General features: G+C 34.1%; 1 protein-coding gene across 29 annotated transcripts in view; it reads right to left on the bottom strand.

The window, feature by feature from the left end:
* The window catches only part of rims2a (regulating synaptic membrane exocytosis 2a), a 175,052-nt gene that overhangs the window by 50,226 nt on the left and 99,416 nt on the right, over positions 1-25,410 (bottom strand). For 12 of the 29 annotated variants that reach the window (XM_058746410.1, XM_058746408.1, XM_058746412.1 and 9 more), the window contains 8 exons: positions 25,016-25,208; positions 24,472-24,625; positions 19,998-20,066; positions 16,074-16,209; positions 15,108-15,173; positions 10,847-11,038; positions 9,058-9,167; positions 7,867-7,899 (listed from right to left, as the gene is read on the bottom strand). In XM_058746410.1, coding sequence (XP_058602393.1) covers positions 7,867-7,899; positions 9,058-9,167; positions 10,847-11,038; positions 15,108-15,173; positions 16,074-16,209; positions 19,998-20,066; positions 24,472-24,625; positions 25,016-25,208 — 953 coding nt within the window. Of the gene's footprint in view, positions 1-7,866; positions 7,900-9,057; positions 9,168-10,846; positions 11,039-15,107; positions 15,174-16,073; positions 16,210-18,441; positions 19,162-19,997; positions 20,067-24,471; positions 24,626-25,015; positions 25,209-25,410 lie in introns of those variants that run through there. The other 17 variants (XM_058746433.1, XM_058746417.1, XM_058746441.1 and 14 more) reach the window with 7 other exon arrangements.

Here is a 25,410-nt window from a genome sequence, read left to right as displayed (position 1 = left end):
TTTTCACAGCCTTCTTTGATCATATTTACCAAGGGTACCAACAATTCTGACAACGTGTGTAACTTGCAATTGCAAGTTTACATCCTGCAATTCTGACTTTTTTCTCAGAACTGTGCAATATAAATTCACAATTGTGAGAAAAAAAGCTTAAATCCTACGATTCTGACTTTATAACTCACAATCGCAAGCTTATATCTCACAATTCTCACATTATAACTTGCACTTGCAATCTCAACTCTGAGAAAACAAGTCAGAATTGTGAGGTAAAAAGCCACAATTCTCTTTTTTTCTTTTTCTTTTTTTTTATTCCAGTGGTGGAAACAAACTTCAATAGAAAAGACATGCTCTCTGTGAGATTAACCCTATATTCATTGTTTATGCACACACTGCAGCTTGATCTGCTGGAATATCCATAATAGTTTCTGATGGTTTCGAACTGGTCCAAACTAGTCATTAGCTAGTCTAAGATTCTCTAGATGAGAAATCAATTTTCAGTTTTGGGTGAATTGTTTCTGAACGAGAGTGCGACAAACAGAGAGGAGCTGGGACACGGCGTGGAGGAAGATGAGAAAAGCAAAGCAGAAGAAAGGACAGACCTGAGTTTGTCCAACTGGGGGAGTCCGTGTCTTCTGGGAGGGGGAGTGAGGGGTGAGGGGGTCACATCACAAAAACGGACAGACAGACAGAGGAGAGGGGTGTGAGAGGAAGTGTGCAGAAAGAAGGGACGAGAAATCAGGGGCAAAAACACACGGGAGGGAACACATCAACAACAACAACAACAACAACACCACACAAAAAAAATGAAGGAAACACAACACACAACAAAAAGATAAAACCACAAACACAAGTTTCAAGTCCCATGATACAAAGAGAAAAGATCATTAAAGAAGAGGAAAAAGAAATCACAGTTCAGAGGGAAAACACGAAGAGCAGCCAGTCCTGCTTCAAAACAAACCCTGAAACACTAGAGGAGTGTTAATAGAACATGCAGACAGGAATGAATAAAAAAGACCTGTGGAAAGAAAGGAGGATAGAAGAGAGAGGAGGAGGAAAGTCTACACAAACCCTGAAGAGAAATAACCTTCATTTGACAAGACTAGGTCCTGACACCAATCAGATGTGTCTTTAGGGACATATGGATGCTAAACACAACACTCACAGATATGCTACCACATCTAAGTAAAATAACAACAGCCATTTATTGCACAAAATTATTGGTAGCACTTTATTTTAAAGTCCTGTTCCTTATGTACATACTATGTACTTATTAAAATAATTACTATAACTAGGTAATAACTAGGTACTAACCCCGAACCTACCCCTACCCCATGTAGTTACCCTATATCACCAGTACTTTCTTAGGCAAGTACACTGTAAGTTCATGTACTGTAAAATAAAGTGCAACCAAATTATTGTCATACTCCAGGTGATTTAAAGTCTCACAGTAATTTTCTGCCAGTTAATTTGTTTAAGGCAGTGCTTTAAAATGTAAAACTGCTGAGTGGTTTAGTTTTGGGGTCAGTAATTTTTTTTTTTTTTAAAGGAATTGATACTTTTTTCAGCAAGGGCATATTATATTAATCAAAACTGACAGTACAGACTTTTATGGCCATTTTCCCACAAAAATATGAAGCAGAATAACTATTTTCAACATTGATAATAAAAAATATTTCTTGAGCAGCAAATCAGCATATTAGAACAATTTCTGAAGGATCATGTGACACTGAAGACTGGAGCAATGATACTGAAAATTCATTTTGCATCACAGGAATAAATTACATTTTAAAATATATTCAAATAGAAAACAGTTATTTTAAATTGTAATATTATTTCAAAATATTACTGCTGTTACAGCATTTTTGATCACATAAATGCAGCCTTGGTGAGCAGAAGAGACTTCTTTGAAAAACATTAAAAAAATCGTATCAACCCCCAAATTTTGTCGAAAAAGTCAAAAGTGCCTGACAGCAGTTTTATAATTGGTGGCCACGAGTTCTTCTACCATTACTGACCCTGCTTTAGACACTCTGATAAAAATAATATATATATATATATATATATATATAAAATGGGTCACTCTAATTTGACCCCCCCCCCCCCCAAAAAAACCTGTTTTCTTTGCTGCTTAAAGTGGACATTCTGCAGGCATGTGTACTACTACTATATATAATTTGCAGCAATGCATGATGAATGACCATGAATGATGCATAAATCTCTAAATGGCCACAAGTTTTATCAAATTAAACTTTAATAGTCACTTCACATCAGAAACGGTCACATGTTGCTCATTTTACCTTAAACAATGAACTCTGACTGAAACTGCACTACAAATTGCTGTCACATCCCATTTACTGCAAGCATGCTAAAGCTATCCAAAGCATGTCTAAATTCATCTACCTTGAAGACTATCAAAATAAACACTATAGTTAATATCACTAAGTGACTACAAAAAAATTATTGGTGTTGATGGTTCCATGAAGAACCTTTAACATCCATGGAAACTTTCCATTGCATAAAAAGTTCTTATAGTGGAAAAACGGTTCTTTTATAAGAACTGCTCACTGAAAGGTTCTTTGCGGAATCAAAAATGGCTTTTCTATGGCATCACTGTGAAAACCTGCTTTTGGAACCTTTTTTTAAGAATGTAGTCAGAACATCATCTCTGAATCACCCACTGGAGAAAGCTGTCCTGCTGATCCTTCAGGTCAGTCCTGATCACAGATATCCCAGCACCATTTAGATCATTTGTTCAATGCCCGTGTAGGATCTTATATAATGGCGCTGGCGTCTATGGCCACTGTTTTGCACTAATTGGACACCCTCCTCCTCTCCATATTCAAATTCTTTATCTGTGTCTTCACAGAGAACACAATCTGCTGATACGGCTCTTTTTTTCTCAGTTCTTCATTGTTCTCTTGAGCTGTGCTTTGATTCGCCGCAGCATTAATCACGCCACGACCCTGCGTGCATGATCTTGTGTACCCAAGCACTTTTCTTATGCATTAATCATCCTCAAGATGATGCCATTCCACACAGACGGCTGTACTGATGGGACATTCATTAGCTAGACCTGATACGGACCCTATTAACCTCCCCAAACACACACACACACACACACTCAACCATCTTATCAGAAAGCTATTCTGGAACAAGATCCTCAGAGCAAGAGAAACACTGTTCTGCTTTGTCACTGATGCTTATATCACTGTCGTCTCATTTGCATTTAGCTCAGTAATACGTTCAACACAGTAATACATTTGTCTGAAGCTATATTCATCATACGCAGCTCTGTAATTTCCATCATCTTTGAGCGCAAAGTGGAGATGAACATCTCAATTTAAAAAGACACTTAAAATCGTACACATTTCTTTTTTTAATTTTAATGTCTGATTGTACAATGCGAATGGACAATGAAATCTCACACAAAGAGAGCATGTCTACTTATCTGTGACTGGTTAAATGTGAACTGATAGCTAACAGTGTTTCAAAAATTAAACAATAATAATACAAATTTGTTCAGAGCAAAAGGAACATAAAATGTACACTACATTTTTTATTCAAATTTTCTGAAATAAACATTACCATTTCAGATGAGATTTTTTTGTAAGAATTTGATATTTATATTCAGCAAGCATGCATTAAAGTCAATCAAAAATGACAGTAAAGATTTTTACAATGTTACAAAAACTTTCAAATATAATTTAATAGAATAGGGCTTAATATTTTCAAATATTAAAAATACATTTTAAAATGCATTATATTTCACAATATTACAGTTTTTACTGCATTTTTGATCAAATAAATACAGACTTGGTGAGCTTAAGAAACTAAAGGATTCTTTCAAAGCTGATTTATGATTAAAAAAAAAACATAAGAGCTAAACTGCATGTTTATGAATGAACAATATATTTACTTGAGCAATTTCAATAGTTATAGATGATCAAAAAACTAAATATAAACAGCTCGACTAACCTTAAGTCACTTTTGATAAAAAACATGCAACTGTTGTGATTCATTCATCTATACTACATATATACAATATATATATATATATATTGTTTATTTTATAAGTAATTGGGTTTTAGATGAACAGTGACAGAAATGATCTGAGATCATGTAATAGCTACCAACACAGTGTGTTTTCTTTAAAGTACCATTTCCAATGAAACTGCCGATTTCAGTCAGATCTTGTCAGTTTTGTGTGCAATGTGCATTAAATGGTCTATTGACCAGCCAATTGACTTTCACCTTTCTCATTTACTCCACCTGACTGTATGCACTGCACTTATTCATCCAGAGATTTAGAGCTTAAACCCAGAGCTCAAAATCATTCAGAGGAAGAGCGGAAAGAGAAGACAGGGTCAAGATCAGAGAGGTCAGAGGTCAAACCTGTCTGAGCAGTGATGTGCGTCTCCTCCTGATGGCCATTAGACGAGTGACCAGCACTGACCACTGAGCTCTGCTGGTCCTCCCATGTCACCTCTTATCATGCAGGCCATTGACACAGAGACACAGGCAGTGTTAACATACGGCTTGACATGTGCCAGGGAAACGGAGAGATTGCAATACCCCCATTTTTGCGCAGGTACAGTGGACAAATATATTTGAACACTTAAGTCAGGCTTAAAAATCGAAATGTGACATTGAAACAATATTAATTAAGGCTTAAGTATCCAAGAACATTTTGTATTCCTTTAGTTTAATTTAGAAGTGTGCCATTTCTTATTTTAAATAAATGCCATTTGGTTTGATATTTTGTGTCTAATGTACTAAACTAAGACTGATTGGATATTCAAATACTTTTTCATATATCAATGTTTGTTCCTGAAATACAGTCTGCAGACATTATTCTTCTGTTTTTGCAAAAACAGTGTATTAAGTTGGCTTTGTAAAATAAATCTAAAGGTTGAAGAAGTAGACAGAATAATTCTGGTGATATTTCAGCACTAATGCGGTGAACAGCTCCTTTCTACACATGATTGTGCGTCATCTGCTGGTTAAACCATGTAACTGCATCCTACTAATCAATTCGGTCAGAATAACCACTGATTTACATTTATATCAAAATATGAAATTCTATAACATCTAAATTTCACTCTGTAGCATGAGTAAAGAAACATCTTAAAACGTCTTTAAACAGAACAGTCTTTTAAATAATATCTGGCTGTATTTAGAGTAGAAGTCACTAGCTATAGTGCACAACATTTATCCAGACACAAGCCAGCTCAATTTAATTCAACACAGTCTCTCTAAATGTCCCTCATTATTCACAGCAAAACGCATTAAACAATGACAACCCACACAAGAGAGAAATATGAAGAGGGAGAGACTGACCTAGAAACAGACAGAGAAAAACCTAACCGACTCATCCATGCAGAACTCATGCAAGATCTGTGACACGTCAATCCTTCATCAACAGTAGTTTTTGATCTTTGTATTTAAAAAATATATTTAGCTACCACTTGTAGTACACTTGAGTGTACTAGTGAATGAAAGATGGGTTCAAGTGTACTACGAGTGGTAACTAAATACATTTTTAAATACAAAGATAGTATGTTAAAAGTGCACTTTAGTTCATATTCATGGTGTCTCAAAATAGCACAGTTGAGTACACTTAGATGATCTTAAGTTTGTCTTAAGAAGTACTAAAGGATCATTTTTAGTATATTAAGTACAAAATTAGTGCGCGAAAATAGTGCACTTTAAGTACATTATGGAAGTATACTTGTTTTTCGCCTGGGTAACCCTAAACTCACTTTTTCGTTTTTGGTATACACTAGAATTGCAAATTAAGAAAGAAAATATGGTCACGTTTGATTTCACATTCAGACTTTAAAATGTAAACACATTGTGATCATTTCATATATTACCCGGCCCTAAAGGTGAGGAAAAATCCTCTTAGAAAATAAGATGAAGAGGAAAATACTGCAAAGCTACACTGCAAAAGAACGCCTGCAGAGACTTGCCTTTCCTGCCGTTGACCGCTGGGCCGTTCGGCCTCATTTCATAAGCTTTAACACAACAAAAGAGCAACGGAGTAAAAACACTGCAAGAATTCCCATAAATGCACAAAATACAAGTCAGACTTCTAATAAATCTTCCTCGACACTCATTTTGAGTGTCATATGAAAAAAAGGAAGAGAGTACTTCAAACAGCTGATGTAGTGTAAATACCAGTTGGACAGAAAGCAGAGATGGGAAAGTGGCAGACGCACACACACTCCCAGCAGACCAGATCTTGTGACAAATACGACGGAAGTGGCAGATGGGAGCGGAGGAAGTGCGATCGGTTGGAAACGAGTCTGTTTGTGTTTGTGTCAACTAATTTTTCATTTACAAACCTAAATCTGACGCAAACCTGAAGTTATGTATGAACTGACTACAAACCAGAACACAGGTCTCATGAGCCGGTTTGAGCTTTTGAGTACCAGATCTCTATAATATACAGTACCATTTGGAGTCAGTTCATACATAATCAATTAATGTCAGATTTTTTTTTTTTAATTTAAAGAAATGTACAGTATTACACTATTCATCAAGGATGCATTAAATGAATAAAAAGTGAAAGTAAAGACTTTTATAATGTTACAAAAGATTTCTATTTCAAATAATTGTTATTTTAACTTTCTATCCACCAATTAATTCTGAAAAATGAATGACAGTTTCCAAAAAAATAATAAACTGCACTGTTTTCGACATCCATATATCTATCTATCTATCTATCTATCTATCTATCTATCTATCTATCTATCTATCTATCTATCTATCTATCTATCTATCTATCTATCTATCTATCTATCTATCTATCTATCTGTCTATCTATCTGTCTGTCTGTCTGTCTGTCTGTCAGAAGTTTGGCACAAATGACATGTGCCATGTTTGTATTAACTAACATTAACAAACAACGAACAATGCATTCATTACACTATTTATTAATCTTTGTTAATGTTAGTTAATGAAAATACAGTTATTCATTGTTTATTCATGTTAGTTCAGTGCATTAACTAATGTTAACAAACACAACTTTAACTGAAATGAACATTAACTAAGATTAATAAATGCTATAGAAGTACTGTTCATTCTTAGTTCATGTGTACTAATGTTAACTATATGAACCTTACTGTAAAGTGTTACCCATTAGTAATGTTAACAAATGACACCTTATTGTAAAGTGTTACCAAAAAATAAAAAAATAAAACTCACGTGTCTCCTCTAGAGTTTTCAAGATTACACATCTAAGATGGTCTACATTATCTATCCACATGTATTTTATAGCTCTATGCACCTGCTGCATGTTAAAGATGGTCTTAGCTGCACCTTTTTATAGTTCTCCAAAAGAATCAAAGAGAAAACGGATATTTAAATGAGAACTCCACATGGATAATATTTTGCAAAAACACCATTTGAGCAATAATTCAAAATGATATTAGCAAAATAAAACAGCACATCTGTAAAATCAACCAATGATTGGACAAGACAAATACTGTGACTGCTTCTAAAACAACACAAAGGTCACTGGGAAAACAGAAACACATTTGGAAAATCCTTTATCACAACATTACACAATCACTGCGACATGAAGACGAAGGAAAAACCAAAAACTACCTGTCTACATTCACATTTAAACACGAAGAGATTGCAATGGACCTGGCTTAATAACCTCTTAGAGAAAGCTCTGATGGAGCATTCGATGTGTCCGAAATAGAGAGGGAATTCGGTGAATCTGACTTCCAAAAAGCTTTAGGATCTAATGTTAATTTTAGACCCGTCTATAGAGGAAATGCTAGCCCAAGACCATTGCAGTTATGTTTAATTCAATCAGAAGCGCCTTCTGACAGATTAAACCTTCACAGACGTGTTACACACCTGGACAAGGCTCAAGTTCTTCATCTCCATCTTCTGAGAGAGGAATGAGAGAGGGAAACATCAGCGCGCACATGCAACTCAACCACACATGTCATTTACAAGATCATGTGTGTCGCCCGCACTCAAATATAACAACAGCACAAACTGTGTCATATTCATCCGATGGGGTAATGGAACGGAGCAATGTTGTGATAATGTATAACAATCCCTAAAAAACAACACTAGAAACACTTTTGACAAGTAAAATGACAAGCCTACTGGACACACCAGTTCAACAGTCAATCATCAAGGAGGCTCCGCCCACCCACGGGTAACAAAATGTGTTACCATATTTACCCATTAATTTAAATGTAGACAACAATGATTCCAAGAAATTTGGCTATTTGAAAGATGATTTTCTGTGCAGAAATGAAATCAAAATTAGATTTTTAATTTTTATTTGGCTTTAAGTCGATGTCTGTTGATTTTTCAAAATTGTACATGAAACAGAGATTACTGGAGTAATTTAAAAAAGAAAAGAAAATACTACAGTTTTTGTTTTCTATTTCAAAATTTCACATTTATTGGATGTGTTATTTATTTATTTGTAACCATTTGTAAAAACTGTTGACAAAAGAATATTTTAGCATACTTTTATAAGTAACACTTTATAATAAGGTCCCACATGTTACTGTTAGTTAATTTTTTTTATATATATTTAAATTTGTTAAAATATTTATTAATCTCATTTAATAAAAAAAAAAAAAAAATGTTGTTCAAGTACCTCAGGTTCATTAAATAATATTAAGAGATATAACCTTTTGATTTTAATGATACATAAGTAAATGTTGAAATTAACATGCTTGAGACATATTTTTTCATTTAAGATTCATGTTAACCAAAGTAGATAGCCAATGTTAACAATTGCATTTTATAATTATAAAAGTATATTTTATTCTCATATTCTCATTTCCACAGAAAATACATCGATGCATTTTAGGCAAGATTTCTTTCTAAAAACAGTCATATTCTTTATGTCCCCAGTTGAAATGAACACTACTATAACTGGGATATGATGCATTGCTGACTGTAACTATAGCAAAGCACAACTTTTGCCGAGTCAGTCATTCTGCAATCCAACCACTCAAATAAACAGCATGAGCAAGAGCCAACATGGAGACAAAAAGAAGCTGCACAGAAAAACAGACTTACTTCTTTCCAGCGTCCCTTTTGGAGGCAGTTGTGGTAGCTGTCGTCCTCTCCTGCTGTTCATGGGGGTCCCGGTGGGGCTGGTCTGAACCGATCCTCCACGAGGATGCGCCCTAGTAGACAAAAAATCATCACCATTATTATGGTTGTTATGTACCTTAACGCTACCTTGAACACTGACAGCGACAGCAAGAAACTGCTGATCAACACAAAGTATCATAATAGGACATTAAACAAAAAGGCATAAAGAGATTTCAGAGTTGGTCTATGAAGAATCAATGAAAATATAACTCATGTAACAATATATTATCAATAAATAGGGTTAAAAAGCATGTGCTGAAAAGGAGTGGTTTAGTCAGTCATATATATGATATTTCACATATACATGTGCTGTAATATCATGCACATCCATTTGAATGATGCTAAGGATTAAAATAACAGTAAACAAACATCATGGTTTTCCATCAGCATTTTGTATAAACAAAAACTAAATTATTTGCAAAATCACCTAGGTAGTACTATATATACGGTAAGTGAATTAATGATGAATATATGAATATGATTATAAAAAGATGATTTTTGTCTGTCTTAAACATGCAAACTATAGTTATTTTAATAGTAAATTCCTCAAAATACAAGATATGCAGTATAATAATATATAATTTATTAATAAGATTAACACTATTCAAAATATTAAGGTAGGTAAGGTTTTTTAAGTTTTTTAAGTTTTTTTTTTAAAGAAGCCTATTTATGCTAATCAAGGTTGGATTTATTTGATCACAGATACAGTAAAAATATTAATATTATGAAATATTACTACAATTTATAATAACTATTTTTCATTTAAATATATTTTAAAATGTAATTTATTCCTGTGATGCAAAACTGAATTTTCAGCATTATTACTCGTCTTCAGTCACATGATCCTTCAGAAATCATTCAAATACGTTGATTTTCTGCTCATCATTGTTGAATAGAAAGTTTAAAAGAACAGCATTTATTTAAAACTAAAATATTTAGTAGCACTATAAATATCTTTACTGTCACTTTTTATGTCCTTGCTGAGTAAAAGTATTCATTTCTTACAAAACAATTTTGAACAATATATTTTTTATTTATTGTTTTATTTTATTTTGTCTTTTTAATAAAAACACTTTTAATAAAAACTCAAACTGATTCTGGAATGACTTTTTTTTTTTTATATATTGTTTAAATGACTGAAGAAACCCAGCATCTGATATAATCCAACTGGTCTGCTATTTTATTCCAAACTACATAAAATATATAATATTTAGTTTATATGTAGGCTTATGCTTTAGTTTAACAACTTACAACAACACTCAAATATTCAGTAGTATGTACATTTACTACACTTGACAAAATGCTTGATGCTTTGGCACATGAAGGTGACTCTTCCACAGTGATGCTGCAAGAGAAGTGTGCATTTTTCTCCGCCATCACCAAAAACAAACAAAACAGTAGGATTTGAGACAAAAAGAACCAAATGGGGGAAAAACAAATGAGTTAAACATCACAATTTAGGGATAACAACCAATGGAGATTCCACACCACTATAAAACAAATCATTAAAAAGAAATGAACAGTATCTGGTGCATCTACAGAGATGAGATGGAGCAGATATAACAGCACTGCTGCAGAGAGGACAACAAATAAATAAAATCAAAGGGTCGGTTGGTTGGATGCAGGGAGTCTTTGTTAGCACATGAAGGATGTTTTGTTTGATTAGTCAGGTCTGTTTTGCGGGGTGAGCGGCTGCTTTGATCTGGGTCACCTCGATAAGGCAGGGGAGGATGGAGCGGAGTGTCCTGACGGCAGGGAGGGCATCGATGATCTCATGTGGGGGCCGTCGGGCGGCCGCTCCGTGGAGCGAGAGCGACTGTACATGGGCCGCTCCAGTGCGGACCGCTGGTCTGCAGAACGGGACCTGTGGTGATACTCGTGCCTGTCCGGCGCTCCGTAATTCCTGGAGAAATGTGATTGGGGGAAACAGGGCGAGGTTTAGTGTGGGTGAGGTCGGTTGGGTCGGGCTGATGGAGTCTCAGAACGCCGCATGGCATTCTGGGAAATCACTGAGAGACTCTAACAGGTCAAGGTAAAGTTGTGTCGTCTTTGGCACTTGGAAGCAACCAATACAGGAGTCTAACCCAACAGTGATTTACTATACGATTTAATAAGACTGAAAGAAACACTATAAAATCATAATTAAATTCAGATTAGGACAATGAAATCCAAAATCACAAATTTTACAGCACTCAAATCACTGAAGCATACAAATAAACAAGAAATAGATTAAACAAATGAATGAATTATTATTAAAAACTGTGGAAAGAAATATTACTCTCAGATTATTCCCACATTTTAACAGAAGGAAAAATCCCATCCATTTTATTACAGATAACGTAAAATAATTCACAGAATTTCTGCAGGTTTTAAGAAAGTAAATGTAAGACTTATTAAGACTTTTTTTTTTAAGGCCAAGTAAAGAACATTTAAGGAAGAAATTGAATGGAACACAATATGTCAATGTCAATAATGAAATGCAGAGCACAAATTCCAAATATGTTCTTCATCAGTATTTTTGTCTTGTTTTCCAGTGCAAACATTTACTTAAGAAGCAAAATTACATAAAATGTGAAGTCTGCCTTAATTTGTGGAAGGGGAAATTAAAGACCTGCAGAAACCTTGCTTTCAGGACAGTCCTCCTATTTTTATTTTTATTGTTTAATCCCTGTGGAGAAAATGAATGGGAAATACTTCTGGAACCAACACTGTTTAAAACATTTGGCACAGTATAACATACTAATACACAAGACAATACAAAAGGATGTGTAGAGTCTGAAAAGTTGTCCAGCATCAAAACACTGATTAATTAATAATACATTGAGATAAATAAAGTGACACTTTATAAAAAATAAAAAATAAAAAAAAGGCTGTTAAATACAAATAAATATATCTAAAAAAAAAAAAAAAAAAGAATGATAAAAATAATTTTTTAAAAGGAAAAATTTTATAGAAAATAATATCTGTAAAATAATATTTATATTTAAATGATAGACAGCTTGAACAGTTACAAAAATATAGAAAAATTAAATAAACAAAATAAATAACTGTGTGTGTTTTTTTTTATTCCTGATCATCCCTAAACGAAAGATCAAGGAATGGGTTTAGGACATGAAAAGCTGCACAAGCTCTCATTTTAATTTTTGCATGCAAACGAAAATATTATTAGCCTTACAGCATTTTAAGCCCATAAATTTGTATTGTATTATTTTGAAAGTTCAAAGAATAACAGCCAAAATCAGCTGGTAAATTTAATTATAAAAGAAAAAAAACAATCATGCTAAAGGCACAAAATGTAGCTACTATTTGTTGAGGAAATAGAAAATGTGAACGTATACTTTAAAATGACTTTGTTTAAGAGCACGTGTTAGCCATTTACCACTGTAAGCAACAATAAAGCGACATCTTCACTGTTTTGCTTGTTTTGGGACAAAATGTTCCTTGGTTTAACTTTAAACATGGACAAACTACAGTAGTCAACATTTGAAGGGGATCAAAATCTTTCTTCAAAGTTGTCCTAAAACCAAAACAATACTCGTTGTTGTCTTAGGACGACTTTGATTAACTTTTTTGATCCACTTCAAATGTTGACTACTGTATTTACAATCAGGTTAAGAAAAATAAACTTCATTTAAAATATATTCAATAAGCCAAGATGAGGACTGTACTAAAGACGTGTTTTTTTTTTGGTAGTGAAATTGGCACAGCTCATGACAGGGCAGCAGGGATGCTCTCGGTGTTGGATATCATCCCATATAATGTCTTCATCCTGAAACAAAAAGGCTGTCGACATTTTAGACAGGCCATAAATGGCTGACCCAAATAGGCTGCAGCACCGGTACCCCTCCATGTCACTGTACGTCTCTATGATGGGCCATCCTTGCAGGACGCGGTAACCTGACCACCACCCGCTGATTGATGGAACACACACTATGGCCACGGCTGCCAAAAAGACGCAGATATTTGGAACTGACCACATAAACCATCAGTGTGTGCATTACACACACCTTCAACTTCATCAGGGTTTAAAGGAATAATTCACACAAAAATGAAAATTCAGTCACAGGCCAACCAAGATGTAGACAATTTTGTTTCAGAACAGATTTGGAGAAATTTAACATTGTATCACTTGCTCACCAATGGATCCTCTGCAGTGAATGGGTGCCGTCAGAATGAGAGTCCAAACAGCTGATAAAAACATCACAATAATCCACACGATTCCAGTCCCACAATTAACATCATGTGAAGTTAAAAGCTGCATTTTTTTTTTTTAATAACAAATCCATCATTAAGGCATTTTAACTGAGCTGTCACTTCTGGACAAAATATCCATAATCCATAATAATGCTTCCTCCAGTGAAAAAGTCCATCCTCTGTTGTTCTCTCACATCAAAATCCACTGACATATTTGTTTCATATTATGTTTTATGAACTAATTTGGACTGCTTTCACTTGTAAACGGTGATTGATCTGGGTTTATTTCTCTCCTGCTTCAGATGAGGCAACTTTTTCACTTGAGAAAAGCAATATTACTAATAGAGGACACGTATTTTAGATAAGCAACTGTTTGAAGTTAAAAATGTCCTAATGATGGATTTGTTTCTTCACAGCTTCACAGGCTGTTAATTAATGGACTGGAGTGGTGTGGATTACTTGTGGATCATTATGATGTTTTTATCAGCTGTTTGGACTCTCATTCTGACGGCACCCATTCACTGCAGAGGATCCATTGGTGAGCAAGTGCTGTAATGCTACATTTCTCCAAATCTCTTCTGATGAAGAAACAAACTCCTCTACATCTTAGATCATCTGAGAGTAAGAACATTTTCAGCAAATCTTAATTTTGGGGTGAACTATTCCCTGATAACACAACATATCTTTGTTAAAGCGTTTTATCAAAAGTAAAAAAAAAAAAAAAAAATCCAGATCAATGTACATTACTGGTGGATAACACATGCTGAACAACTTTTCACACAAAACACCAAGTTAGAGACTAAACACACAAAGCAAAACTACGATCCCATTAATAAGCTCAAGGTAGTGAAGTACTGTATTTATAAATTCCATTTTACATAATTTCTCAGTTTGTTAAAACGAAGCATGAGCTAGCTGTAAAAATAAGTGCTCAGTTTCTTTATGATGACCTTATGAGAGAATGACAATGAGGCTTTAGGAATGAGTCAAAGGCATACAGTATCTCACCATTCTTACAAAGACAGAAGCTTGTTAGGTTTAATGGTGAATATATTTTCCAACTCTTTTTCAAAATCATTTATATTATTAACATCTAACAGTAATACTACTACTACTAATAATAAAACATTAATTTAATAATTAAGTAACATTTTTAACTAATTTTTAATTTTGTATTTTTCAATTACAGACATAATTCATTCAATACAGAAAAGAGTTTAAAATAAAGTATTAGCATTGAATATTGAAATAACTTAAATTGAGTCACCTGTGAGGAGTGCTGCTTTTATGACGCATGCCATGTGAAAAAACTAAGTTGTAGAATAATTGAATAATCACACGTGAAAAATAAGTGTAAAAAAATAAATATCTGAATTTTTGTAGTGGCATTGGCAAACCAAAAAGATTTGATTTTGCATGATGCTGCATATATATATATATATATATATATATATATATGTGTGTGTGTGTGTAATATATAATTTTGTGCTCCTTTAAGAATCTTGAATTATGCATTTATACCAGGATTGTAATTAAGTCAACATGAGGTTGTGCAGATTCAAGTTTCTCAATGTCAGAGACCCTCATGAATGCAGGTTTTCAACAAAATAGTATCAAACTGGTTGCATCTTATCATGTTATGATTATAAATGTATTGTACCGAAAACCTGGATTCATTAAAGTTCAGAGGAAGTCAGGGTTTGAGAAACGCTGATGTGTTAGTGGAGGCTCTCAGCAGGGAGGTTAATGGGGACGGACGTTGGCATCAATGGCTCTACCTGAGTTCCTCCAGCTGACTGTCATGAGGCTGACTGTGTCGGGTTCGAGGTAAGGTGAGAAAATGACTGCAGGCAGATGGAGAGAATAGACGTGGATTTTCAGAAGAGAGATGAAGAGATTTGAGGGAAGAGAGAGGATCATGTTTTCATTGAAACTGATGGTGATGATGGGATGAACCCAAACTTTTCACGTGGAAGAAATGTGGTTACTGTTCAATGGCACCAACACTCACACATCTAACTGTATCAAGAACAAAGATCATTTTAAACGAGCGTTATGATTATACCAATAAAGGGGCCCTAGAAAACAGCATTTCCTTGCACTTTATTAAAACTAAGCTGTGCAATAAATCAATCAGTCAGATAGATAGATAGATAGATAGATAGATAGATAGATAGATAGATAGATAGATAGATGATAGATAGATAGATAGATAGATAGATAGATAGATAGATAGATAGATAGATAGATAGATAGATAGATAGATAGATAGATAGATAGATAGATAGATAGATAGATAGCCCCTGCACAGTAAAAATCTTTAAAAATATATATTCCAACACTTGCTTGCTTATTAGGAAGCCCTAAATAACTCTTCAATAAACAGACAAATAAAAATAAATAAATAATATTAGTAACAACAACAATAATAAACAAACAAACTTGCCTAAAGTGAAAAACTGCTATAAAATGTAAAATAATAACAATAATAATGGCAATTCTTGCTGGCTTACTAAAAAACAAACAAACAAAAAAACGACCTAAATAACCTTTTACTAAACATCAATATATAGAATATAGACACGGCTTTGTGACTCGGGTGCAGGGTCGCTGTTGATTCAGTGATACACACACACTGTTGTTACACTAGATCATGTGTGTTGTTGGGTTCTTGAATCAAATGTTAATAATAAACCAAAACTCTTAAACTGTGATTCAGACAACAGAAGAGAGATCTGTCTTACCTCTGAGAAGGGGGCATGCTGGGAGACCGTGACCGTGCTCGGTTGATGTCAGCTGACCGAGAGCAGTGATTGGACGATAAGACCTGCTCAGGCACAGAGAGGGTGGAGCTCTGAAGGTCCCTGCCGTTTCTATAGTCTGTAATGAAGTAAAGGGAAAGAATTACAATTGTGCACTAATTTTTACTACGTGTGTACTTCATTTTGAGCGACTAATGCAAAACTGTTAAACCCTTTACTGATAGCAATTTAAACATGCTTTAATAAAGTCCTGCAAGCAAAAATGTTTAATCATACTAGATTATCTATTTAACACCATGTGTTTTTTCGCAATAATTGGTTCTTAAATTGCTGTAAAAGTTGCTTTTTTAAAGCCAATATATTCCAGCCATGAATGAACTTAACTCCCATTAAATCAGAAAACAGCTTTCACAACCAAAACCAGAATAATGACTTTTTCCTCATGCAAGAGCCGTCAACCCACTCAGCCTGATGGCATTTCATTACCCAGCATTCAGAGCGGCCACGCTAAGGTCAGTGCCTCGCATGATTACAAAAGATTGATGTTCAACTGACTGTATCGCACATTAAAACAGACCGAACAAAGGTAGAACAATGTATTAAAGAGAAGTTCAGTGAGGGAATTTCTGCCTTTATGGTGGCTTACTGTTTACTTTTTATTATGAACTATGAACTGATTCTAATAGAGTTTGATGTTTTCATGTTGCTAACGGAATATTTACCAACCACAAACGTTGGATAATATAGTCAATTTTAAACTATTTTCTCAGTATTAAATTATATAATAGTATATTTAAAGTATAATATTTTTGTCTTAATGAATAATGGACACTTTTAATGCAAATTATCATAAATTATTTTTTTATATTCAAATTATACCCATACCAAGATATCTTAAAGGTAACATAATGATACACTACCATTAAAAATGTCTTTGAAATAAGTCTATTAAGCTTATCAAGGCTGCATATATTTAATCAATGTAAAATAAATGTATTTTACAATTTAAAATAACAGTTTTTTTATTTGAATACATTTTAAAATACAATTTATTCCTGTGAAGTCTTCAGTGTCACATGATATTATTCAAATATGCTGATTTGCTAGAAACAAGAAACAAGAAATACTATTAACAATGTTGAAAACTGTTAATATGTTTTTGTGGAAATCATGACACATTTTTCAGCACTCTTTGCTAAATAGACAGTTCAAAAGAACATTTTGATCAATTTACTGAATAAAAGTATTAACTAATAAAATAAAAAAATTTGGACAATAAGCAATCATTTGTATTCTATAATATGTTTTTCCTATATTTTTATAATTATAGGAATATAGTTATATACTGTAATAATATCCTGCTCGTCATAAGTTATTACCAGTGTTGGGGGTAACGCATTACAAGTAACACGAGTTACGTAATCAGATTACTTTTTTCAAGTAAAGTAACGCATTACTTTTTATTTTACAAGAAAATATCTGAGTTACTTTTTCAAAAAAGTAACGCAAGTTACTTTGTTTTCCCATTTATTGACTGACAAGTCTCCTGTCCCCATATTGGGAGAAATCGGAAATACAGGGGCGTTGTGTGCGCTGTGTGTAGACTAAATGTGAATGTGCATTAATTCATCCCACTGATTTAGTATTCATCAAAATGAATTAAAACAGTGAAATGCAAACTCAGAATATGACGCAAACCTGCAATAATTAAATATGTTAAATAACACAAATGTATCTAATCCCATTTTATTAACCGATGTCTGACCTTTGATGATCCAGTTCAACCATATTAATAAGCAAAAATAACTTTAGATGAACTAACAATTGTGCTTCATTGTTTTTTTGTTTTTTTTTATTGCTGAAGAGTGTTGAACCTTCTTCTCCTGTGTTCTTCTGTACAGACGTGAATTTACTTTTCCTTCAGCCTGAGGTTTATTCATTACACGTTTTGGTGTGAAAGGGCTTTTACATTTGCTATAAATAGAACGCAATAGTAACGTAACGCATTACTTTCCATAAAAAGTAACTAAGTAACGTAATTAGTTACTTTTTTAGGGAGTAACGCAATATTGTAATGCATTACTTTTAAAAGTAACTTTCCCCAAAACTTGTTATTACATCTATGAGGCCATTTCGGACTTTCTGAGCAAGAGCGCCCTCAGGCTTCGAGTATGAATGAAACATACACTGCATGAGAGTGTTTAGCACTCCGTAATGTTCACATCGTCTCGTTTTGGATATGAATAAATATGAATAAATTGATATGAAAAAATATTTCATACATGGACTATCTTGTTTCATTGCGTCTTGGCCCTGCTTTCTACTTCTACTTCTACTTGAACACACTTGCCCGGAAAAAGTGCGGGGGATGAATGTATTGCAGTCCAAGTAACATTGGTTTGGTCTGTCACACACATACTGTAGTGTCTGAACGTGACCTCGGCATGCTCCAGCGCAGAGACTGCATCAGCACCGGTGCATCATGCTGCAATAAATGAACGGGTTGCTAGACACACGGGCCAGAAAACAACTACAGCAGCACAGAGCGCATGAAGGGAAAGCAGCGATCTATAATTCCTCTGAATGTTAATCATCTCCTCCCGGCGGAAAGCACTGCATCAGCACTTTACAACCGACCCAGAGACGGAGCCAAAATCAATGAGAAAGAGAGAGACTGAGGGAGGGTTTCCCTCTATCACAAAGAGCACGACTGGAATTTTAAAAAGGGTGCGTGGATGTGTATGTGTGTTTAGGCTTTCCCTTCCCATCTGAGATACCTGTACAGATGAACATTTTAGCACCAGTAATAGGCTTATGAGTGGTGAAGACATATATAACATACTACCGTACTTCATGCTGTGCACAGCAGGACATTATTGAATTTATGAGAAATGTGTCCCACATTTTGATTTAATCAACTGAACTGCAAAAAGTTAAGACATTTAAACACAAAAGTGGATTAAAAATGCAAAAAGGACATGATAATGATGATAATTGGGCACAATGTGACTACATTTTTGTTGGTATAAATTGCTAAATATTTTTTTAAAGTATACAGTATATATTGTGTGGTACAGAGTACGCAATATATTCTAAAATGATATAATATGTAGTGTTATTTTAGTATTATTTATATACTATTGTAGTATTTATTCATATCGAAATTTTCAAATAATTTTAACAAAAAATTAATTTTCATTGTTAGTAATTTTATGTGCTTTGTCATTTTTATTTATTTTTTTGTTTTTATTTTTATTATTATTTTAATATATCTATTTAGCTTTCATTTATCTTTAAGTTATAGTTTTAGTAGTTTTTGTACTTTAACTTATTTTATTTTAGTTAGCCGCCATGGAAACAAGTTTTTGTTTCTAACATTCATTTTTTCATTTTATTTCAGCTTTACTTTCGGTTAACAATAACAACAATGTATGCATTATGCAATGCAAAACATTTCAAACAATGGTATGCTACATATACAGTAGCACAGATGCGGTATACAGTTTATACTATAGTAATACACTAATGTATATAACAATACAAAAAAAGCAACAACAAAAAAATTGCAAAAGACATTTACTGTACATTAACCCTAAAACACAGCATAACGAAATGCAAAAATATAGGTAAGACACCTTTAAAAAAATAAATACAGAAAATTTCTTCATAATACAGTACATTGTGCCCTATTTTTACAGATTTTTTTTATAGTCTATATAAATATTTTTCACATTACCCCATCACATTGCATACTTCCAGTCATCATCATTTGGAAATAAACATGGTTCTGAGATGTTTGTTTTCAAAGGCAAAAAGTGACTTTATATTGAACACATTTAGCAGTAAACGTCTTCATCACCTCTGTCAGACGGTGTCATTTTCACCGTGTTCCTGCTAACATCTTACCTGATACGACGCCAACACCATCCTCACAGTCATAGTCTGAGAACTCACTGTCACTGATCCTCTGAGACCCTACAGCAGAAAAACAGACACACAGAGAGACGAGTGTTAGAACAGTCTGTAGCAAGACGGGATCATGTGATGTAGCCGTTCTATGATTTCTGCACTATAAGCGTATTTATATCTTTGCCAAAAGTCTCATGAGCTTTCTATCTACGGCCTACATGACGGGGCATATACAAGATAAAATAAAATAAAATAAACAAATAGACAAATCAATCAATCAATGTTTCCCCTCAAATACTGGTTAATAATATTTCCATTTAAACATTTATTTATACAACTATTTTTAACAGCTCTTTTCAGAAAATGAATGAAATATAATGAATGAATGAAAAATAGTATTTATAGTTGACATTAGTTTGACATTTTTTATTTTGATATTTTCTGTTTTTATTTAAAATATTTAATTTTATTAGATATTATAGATATTAGCTATAGGAAACATTTAGAATTTTCATTCAAATTTTTTTTTAAATGCAATTTTTTTTTTTTTTTATTAATAGTTTTCGTTTTTTATGTCTTTAAAAACAACACTATTATAATATCCCTCATGCCCTAAAATGCTGTCTAGGTAGGCATCTTACTACATTTCAGAACATAACTCCTGCTTAACCACAAGTGACAAACACTGCTGTTCATTCATCTTTCTCTGTGACGCTCATAAAAATTGGTAAAGAAGCTATCTGCACTCGAAATGCCTGTCTATTTCAGACTACTCACAGATAACCGGACATGTCAGTCAGACATCTCTCTCTCTTTTCCAAATCCACAAAACAAGAACGAGGCAGACTGAGCTTTGTATTACGTGAGAAAATGGATCTTCTTCTCCCTTTGTTTCAGTCACGAGAAACAAACCGAGCCGAACGGCGTCCCTCGGCCCACAGCGCTGACGTTTGCCGAGTTTGACACTCTGAAGCGGCCGCTCCATCACTCAGTTCAGATCAAGAATGAAGGCTAATCTGCCGAGCGGCGTTCACACAACCACAGCCAGAACGGACACCCAGCCTGCGCTCGCCCACCAAACAGACCCTTGCGCTTTAATGGCGATGACAAGCTAGCAGTAAACCTACTCTCATTTCGTTCACTCTTTCTTTTCTCCTTCAGCTCTCTGGTCTATAAATCAGTCTCTTTAAATCACTAAATCAAACACTCGTACAACCAAGTGTCAAAAGAGATTCACAAACTTATAAAGGATCACATCCATCTTACTGATTTGTTAGGGTTACATATATAAGACTTTTCGGTAACACTTTATTTTAAGGTCTCTTAACTAGTTGCTTATTAGCGTGCATATTAAAATATTAGCCATTTATTAGTAGCAATTAAGCACATATTAATGCCTTATTATACATGACCTTATTCTACATCCCTAATCCTACTCAACACCTAAACTTAACAACTACCTTACTAACTATTAATTAGGAATTTATTGAGGGAAAAGTCGTAGTTAATAGTGAACAAGTGTTCCCTATTCTAAAGTGTTACCCGACTTTTCTTTTGCAGTGCAATGCATCAATGTCAGAAGCTTAAAGTGCGTGCAAAATCTGCATTTTTAATAACCACCCATCTTGCAGTTTAACCAGTTCACATTTAGTTCATGTTAAATCTTTGTAAGGGATGTCTTTATAATATCCTAATTATGTCGGAACATATTAAAAAAGATGGCTCTTTAGTGACACTTTTCAAAATGATTAGCTAACTGCTGTCAGTGAAGAGAAAATTACTGGAGTGAACATGATTTGTGAGGATTTTTCTTTGCTCTGTCTCTTTGAATGATTAAAAACAGGTGCTGCAAGTACAAAACCACACAGCAACCAAAAACCAAGAAAACGCACTCTTAAAAGAGAAGAAACTAAAATAATTCAAAAGGCATTTCACACAAAGGCGGGTTATACACAAATGAAAACTTTGTTTTAGAGATATTATATTATTTATCACAGCTATGCAGAATTAGTAACTACAAAGGGAGGGGAAAAAAATGAAACGACCAATTAGGACTGGGTTGTATGATGGCATTTATCGCAGAACGATAGAAAAGTGTAGTGTTTTCTCTTTACCATTTTTATATTTGCACGAAAAATGTAGTGATGAAAGAAATACGTTTTTACAGTCTGATGTGCCTGTGTATTTATGCATTTGTGAGATAAAGTTTAAAAAAGGAAATAGTCACATTGTGAGATATAATTTTGTATTTCTGATGCATGAATATAAATTTGCTGTTAAGAGAAATAAAGTGTCAATTATGATGAAAGAAATAGCTAATGTTATTTATTTGTAATGAATAATGATACATTTTAGTTTGCGTCCATCAACTTCCAAATAATAAAAAAGTTCAAATTAACACGATAAATGAATTAACTCTTTTGTTCAAAAGTCTGAGGTCAGCGAGGGTTAAATTAAATTCAACAAACGTGACAGAAAAAACTTTATTTTTTCCTCTTTGTATTTATCAGGGAATCTTGATAAAAGTATCATGGTTTCCATAAAAATATTAAGAAGCAAAACTGCTTTCAACATAATAATAAGAATATTGTGACAATAAGAAATATTTCTTGCAGAATTATTTCTGAAGGTTCATGTGACACTGAAGACAGAAGTAATGATGCTAAAAAAAAATCAGCTTTGCATCACAGAAATAAATTACATTTGAAAATATATTCAAATAGAAAACAGTTATTTTAAAATTGAATAATGTTTCATAATATTACAGTTTTTACTGTATTTTTAATTAAATAAATGTAGCCTTGGTTAGCATAAGTGACTTCTTTCAAAAAAATTAAATAAAATGAAACCTCACCGAGCACAAGCTTTTGAACTGTAGTTTGTAGACATTTTTTGTTTTATTTCTACCCAAGATATTTATATAGTGACCATTACCATAATGTAAAATTAATAATGTTGTATATGAATTTTCCTCATACCATCCAGCCCTTCTACAAGTTATAATAACAGCAGACAGAAGCCTGTGTTCACTACAGTGTATATGAAGAGATCGGACTGATCTGCAACAAAGAGGGAAAAACAGCAGCACTGGGGAGAATCAGAGGGCACTATGGGAAAAAGTGGCAGTGTGAGGACATGGTCCACTTCGGTCAGTGTTTGTTTCGGGGGTTTTTTGACAGGAGGAGAGGGACAGCAGGGTGGATCCAGTATAAAAACACACGATGAAACCCAGAGGATCAGCCTGAGCATGCAGCGGTCATTACCTGAGCTGTACACAAATGGGCCTTTGGCTGCAGAAATAACCAGGTCAAGATAGAAAACAATGAATGCAGGACACAAAGCTCAAACCAACAGCTGTAGTGTTTCAGATTTCAGCTCAGTTGGGCCCGAAACATACAGTACTCTATGAAAGCATGAAACACAAGCTGTTTTCATGTGTTTATTCATTCTGAAATTTTCCACTGTTTTGGCTACTAAAGATGACTAAACTAGCAAAACTAATCAACTAGTCTTTAAGAAAATTAGTGAAAAAAATGTTAAAATCACTACGGAAATAGTTCACCCCAAATCTTAGATTTTTATACACAGATCCCTTCAAAATCTTAATATTTGCTAAAAATGTATTTTCTTTCTAGTTTCTTCATCGGAACAGATATGGAAAAATTTAGCATTACATTACTTGCTAACCAGAGGATTCTCTGCAGTGAATGGGTGCCGTCACCCAGCTGATAAAAACATCCACAAGTAATCCACACCATTCCAGTCCGCCAATCAACGTTACCGTTTTTAATAAACAAATGCATTATTAATATGCTTTTAACCACTGCCTCTAGACAAAATTCCAAATCAGGAGAGAAATATGCACACATCAAGCACAGTTTACAAGCGGAACATTCCAAAACTGTTCTAAACAAATATGTTGGTAGATTTTGATGTGAGGGTTAAAATACATTTATGGTGGATTTGTTTATTATAAACATGCAGTTTTTCACTTCACAAGATGTTAATTGATGGACTGGAGTGGTGTAGATTATTATGATGTTTTTATCAGCTCTCATTCTGACGGCACCCATTCACTGCAGAGGATCCACTGGTAAGCAAGTGTTGTAACGCTAAATTTCCCCAAATCTGTTCTGATGAACAAATGAACTTTTCTACATCTTGGATGACCTGAAGGTGAATAAATTTAAGTAAATCACTATTAAAAATGATCAGGAATATATTGTGAATATTCAGTATATTGCCCAAATAACATATCCAGGTTAATAAAAGACATTTGAAGGTAGTCTTATCAAGCATTTGTGCTTGCATACAACTAGTACAAGTAGTTATTATTATATACAAAAATGCTAAACAGTTATATATGAGCAGTACATGTACCTGAGATTTTCTGTCATATGTTTCTGCTTTGTGTGCATAAAAGATGTGAGCGAGAGAGACAGAGGGAGATAGAGTATAGAGAGAGACATACTCTTCAGTCTGCGTGTGGGACTGTCTCCATGCAGCGCTCGTCTCTGAATGCAGGGGGAGCTCTTGGGCAGGGGTACCGATGAGACATCATGTGTTTGTAGCTTATACCAGTGCGGCTCATCGTCCAGAAGCGCTGTTTCCAGCTCTATTAGGATCTATACACAAACATTTGTTTCACATTCAAATGCATGACAACATATCAGTTTATCCCGAAAACAAATTCAGCGCATGTCACTGAACCTCTAAATTTGAGATTTTAATGTGACACTGCATGTAGCTAACTACTACAATAACACACATGCATTAGAAATATTTTAATTTTGATCAAAATAATAATAATTATGATTAGTATTACTATTGTAATTATTTATGCAGACTTTTTGTGATCTAAACTGTCACTAGTTAGATCTATTATTGTAGCAAAATCATTTTAGATTTATCTAACACTAAATGGTACGCAAATACAAAAAAAAAAAAAAGTGATCAACTGGTAGAAGAAGCCTAAACTTCTGAATATTTCACAGCATGATTCATCTTGTCCTCACCTCTCCCAAGAACTCACTCTCCTCCTCTCGGACCCGGGCCTGGTCCCACAGCGTGATCTCCAGCATGCGTTCCCTGAACTCCCGCCGGTGGACGGGGGAATACATAAAGGTCTGGTTCCATTTGGGCTCTAATGATTTCTTTACCGTTTTTGTTCTTCTTTTGCTTTTGTCACTGGAGAAACAATGATTCAAACTGTTTTTATTTACCATCATGGTAAAATAACCCTGGAACAAACACTGAACTCAACAAGCTGAAGAATGTCACGGGAATATGGGAGCGTTAAGCGAGACATGAAAGATCTACTCATAGGCTGCTTTCAGAAAGGAATGCTAGCATAGTGCTTACTGCATACTGCACCAATTTTGTATTCAAATGTTTATCTTGGCAGTCGAAT

This window comes from Onychostoma macrolepis, chromosome 16 (assembly GCF_012432095.1).
Source record: "Onychostoma macrolepis isolate SWU-2019 chromosome 16, ASM1243209v1, whole genome shotgun sequence".
Classification (NCBI taxonomy): Eukaryota; Metazoa; Chordata; class Actinopteri; order Cypriniformes; family Cyprinidae; genus Onychostoma; species Onychostoma macrolepis.
The sequence above is the reverse complement of the archived record's forward strand: the minus strand, read 5'-3'. Positions and strand labels throughout refer to the sequence as shown.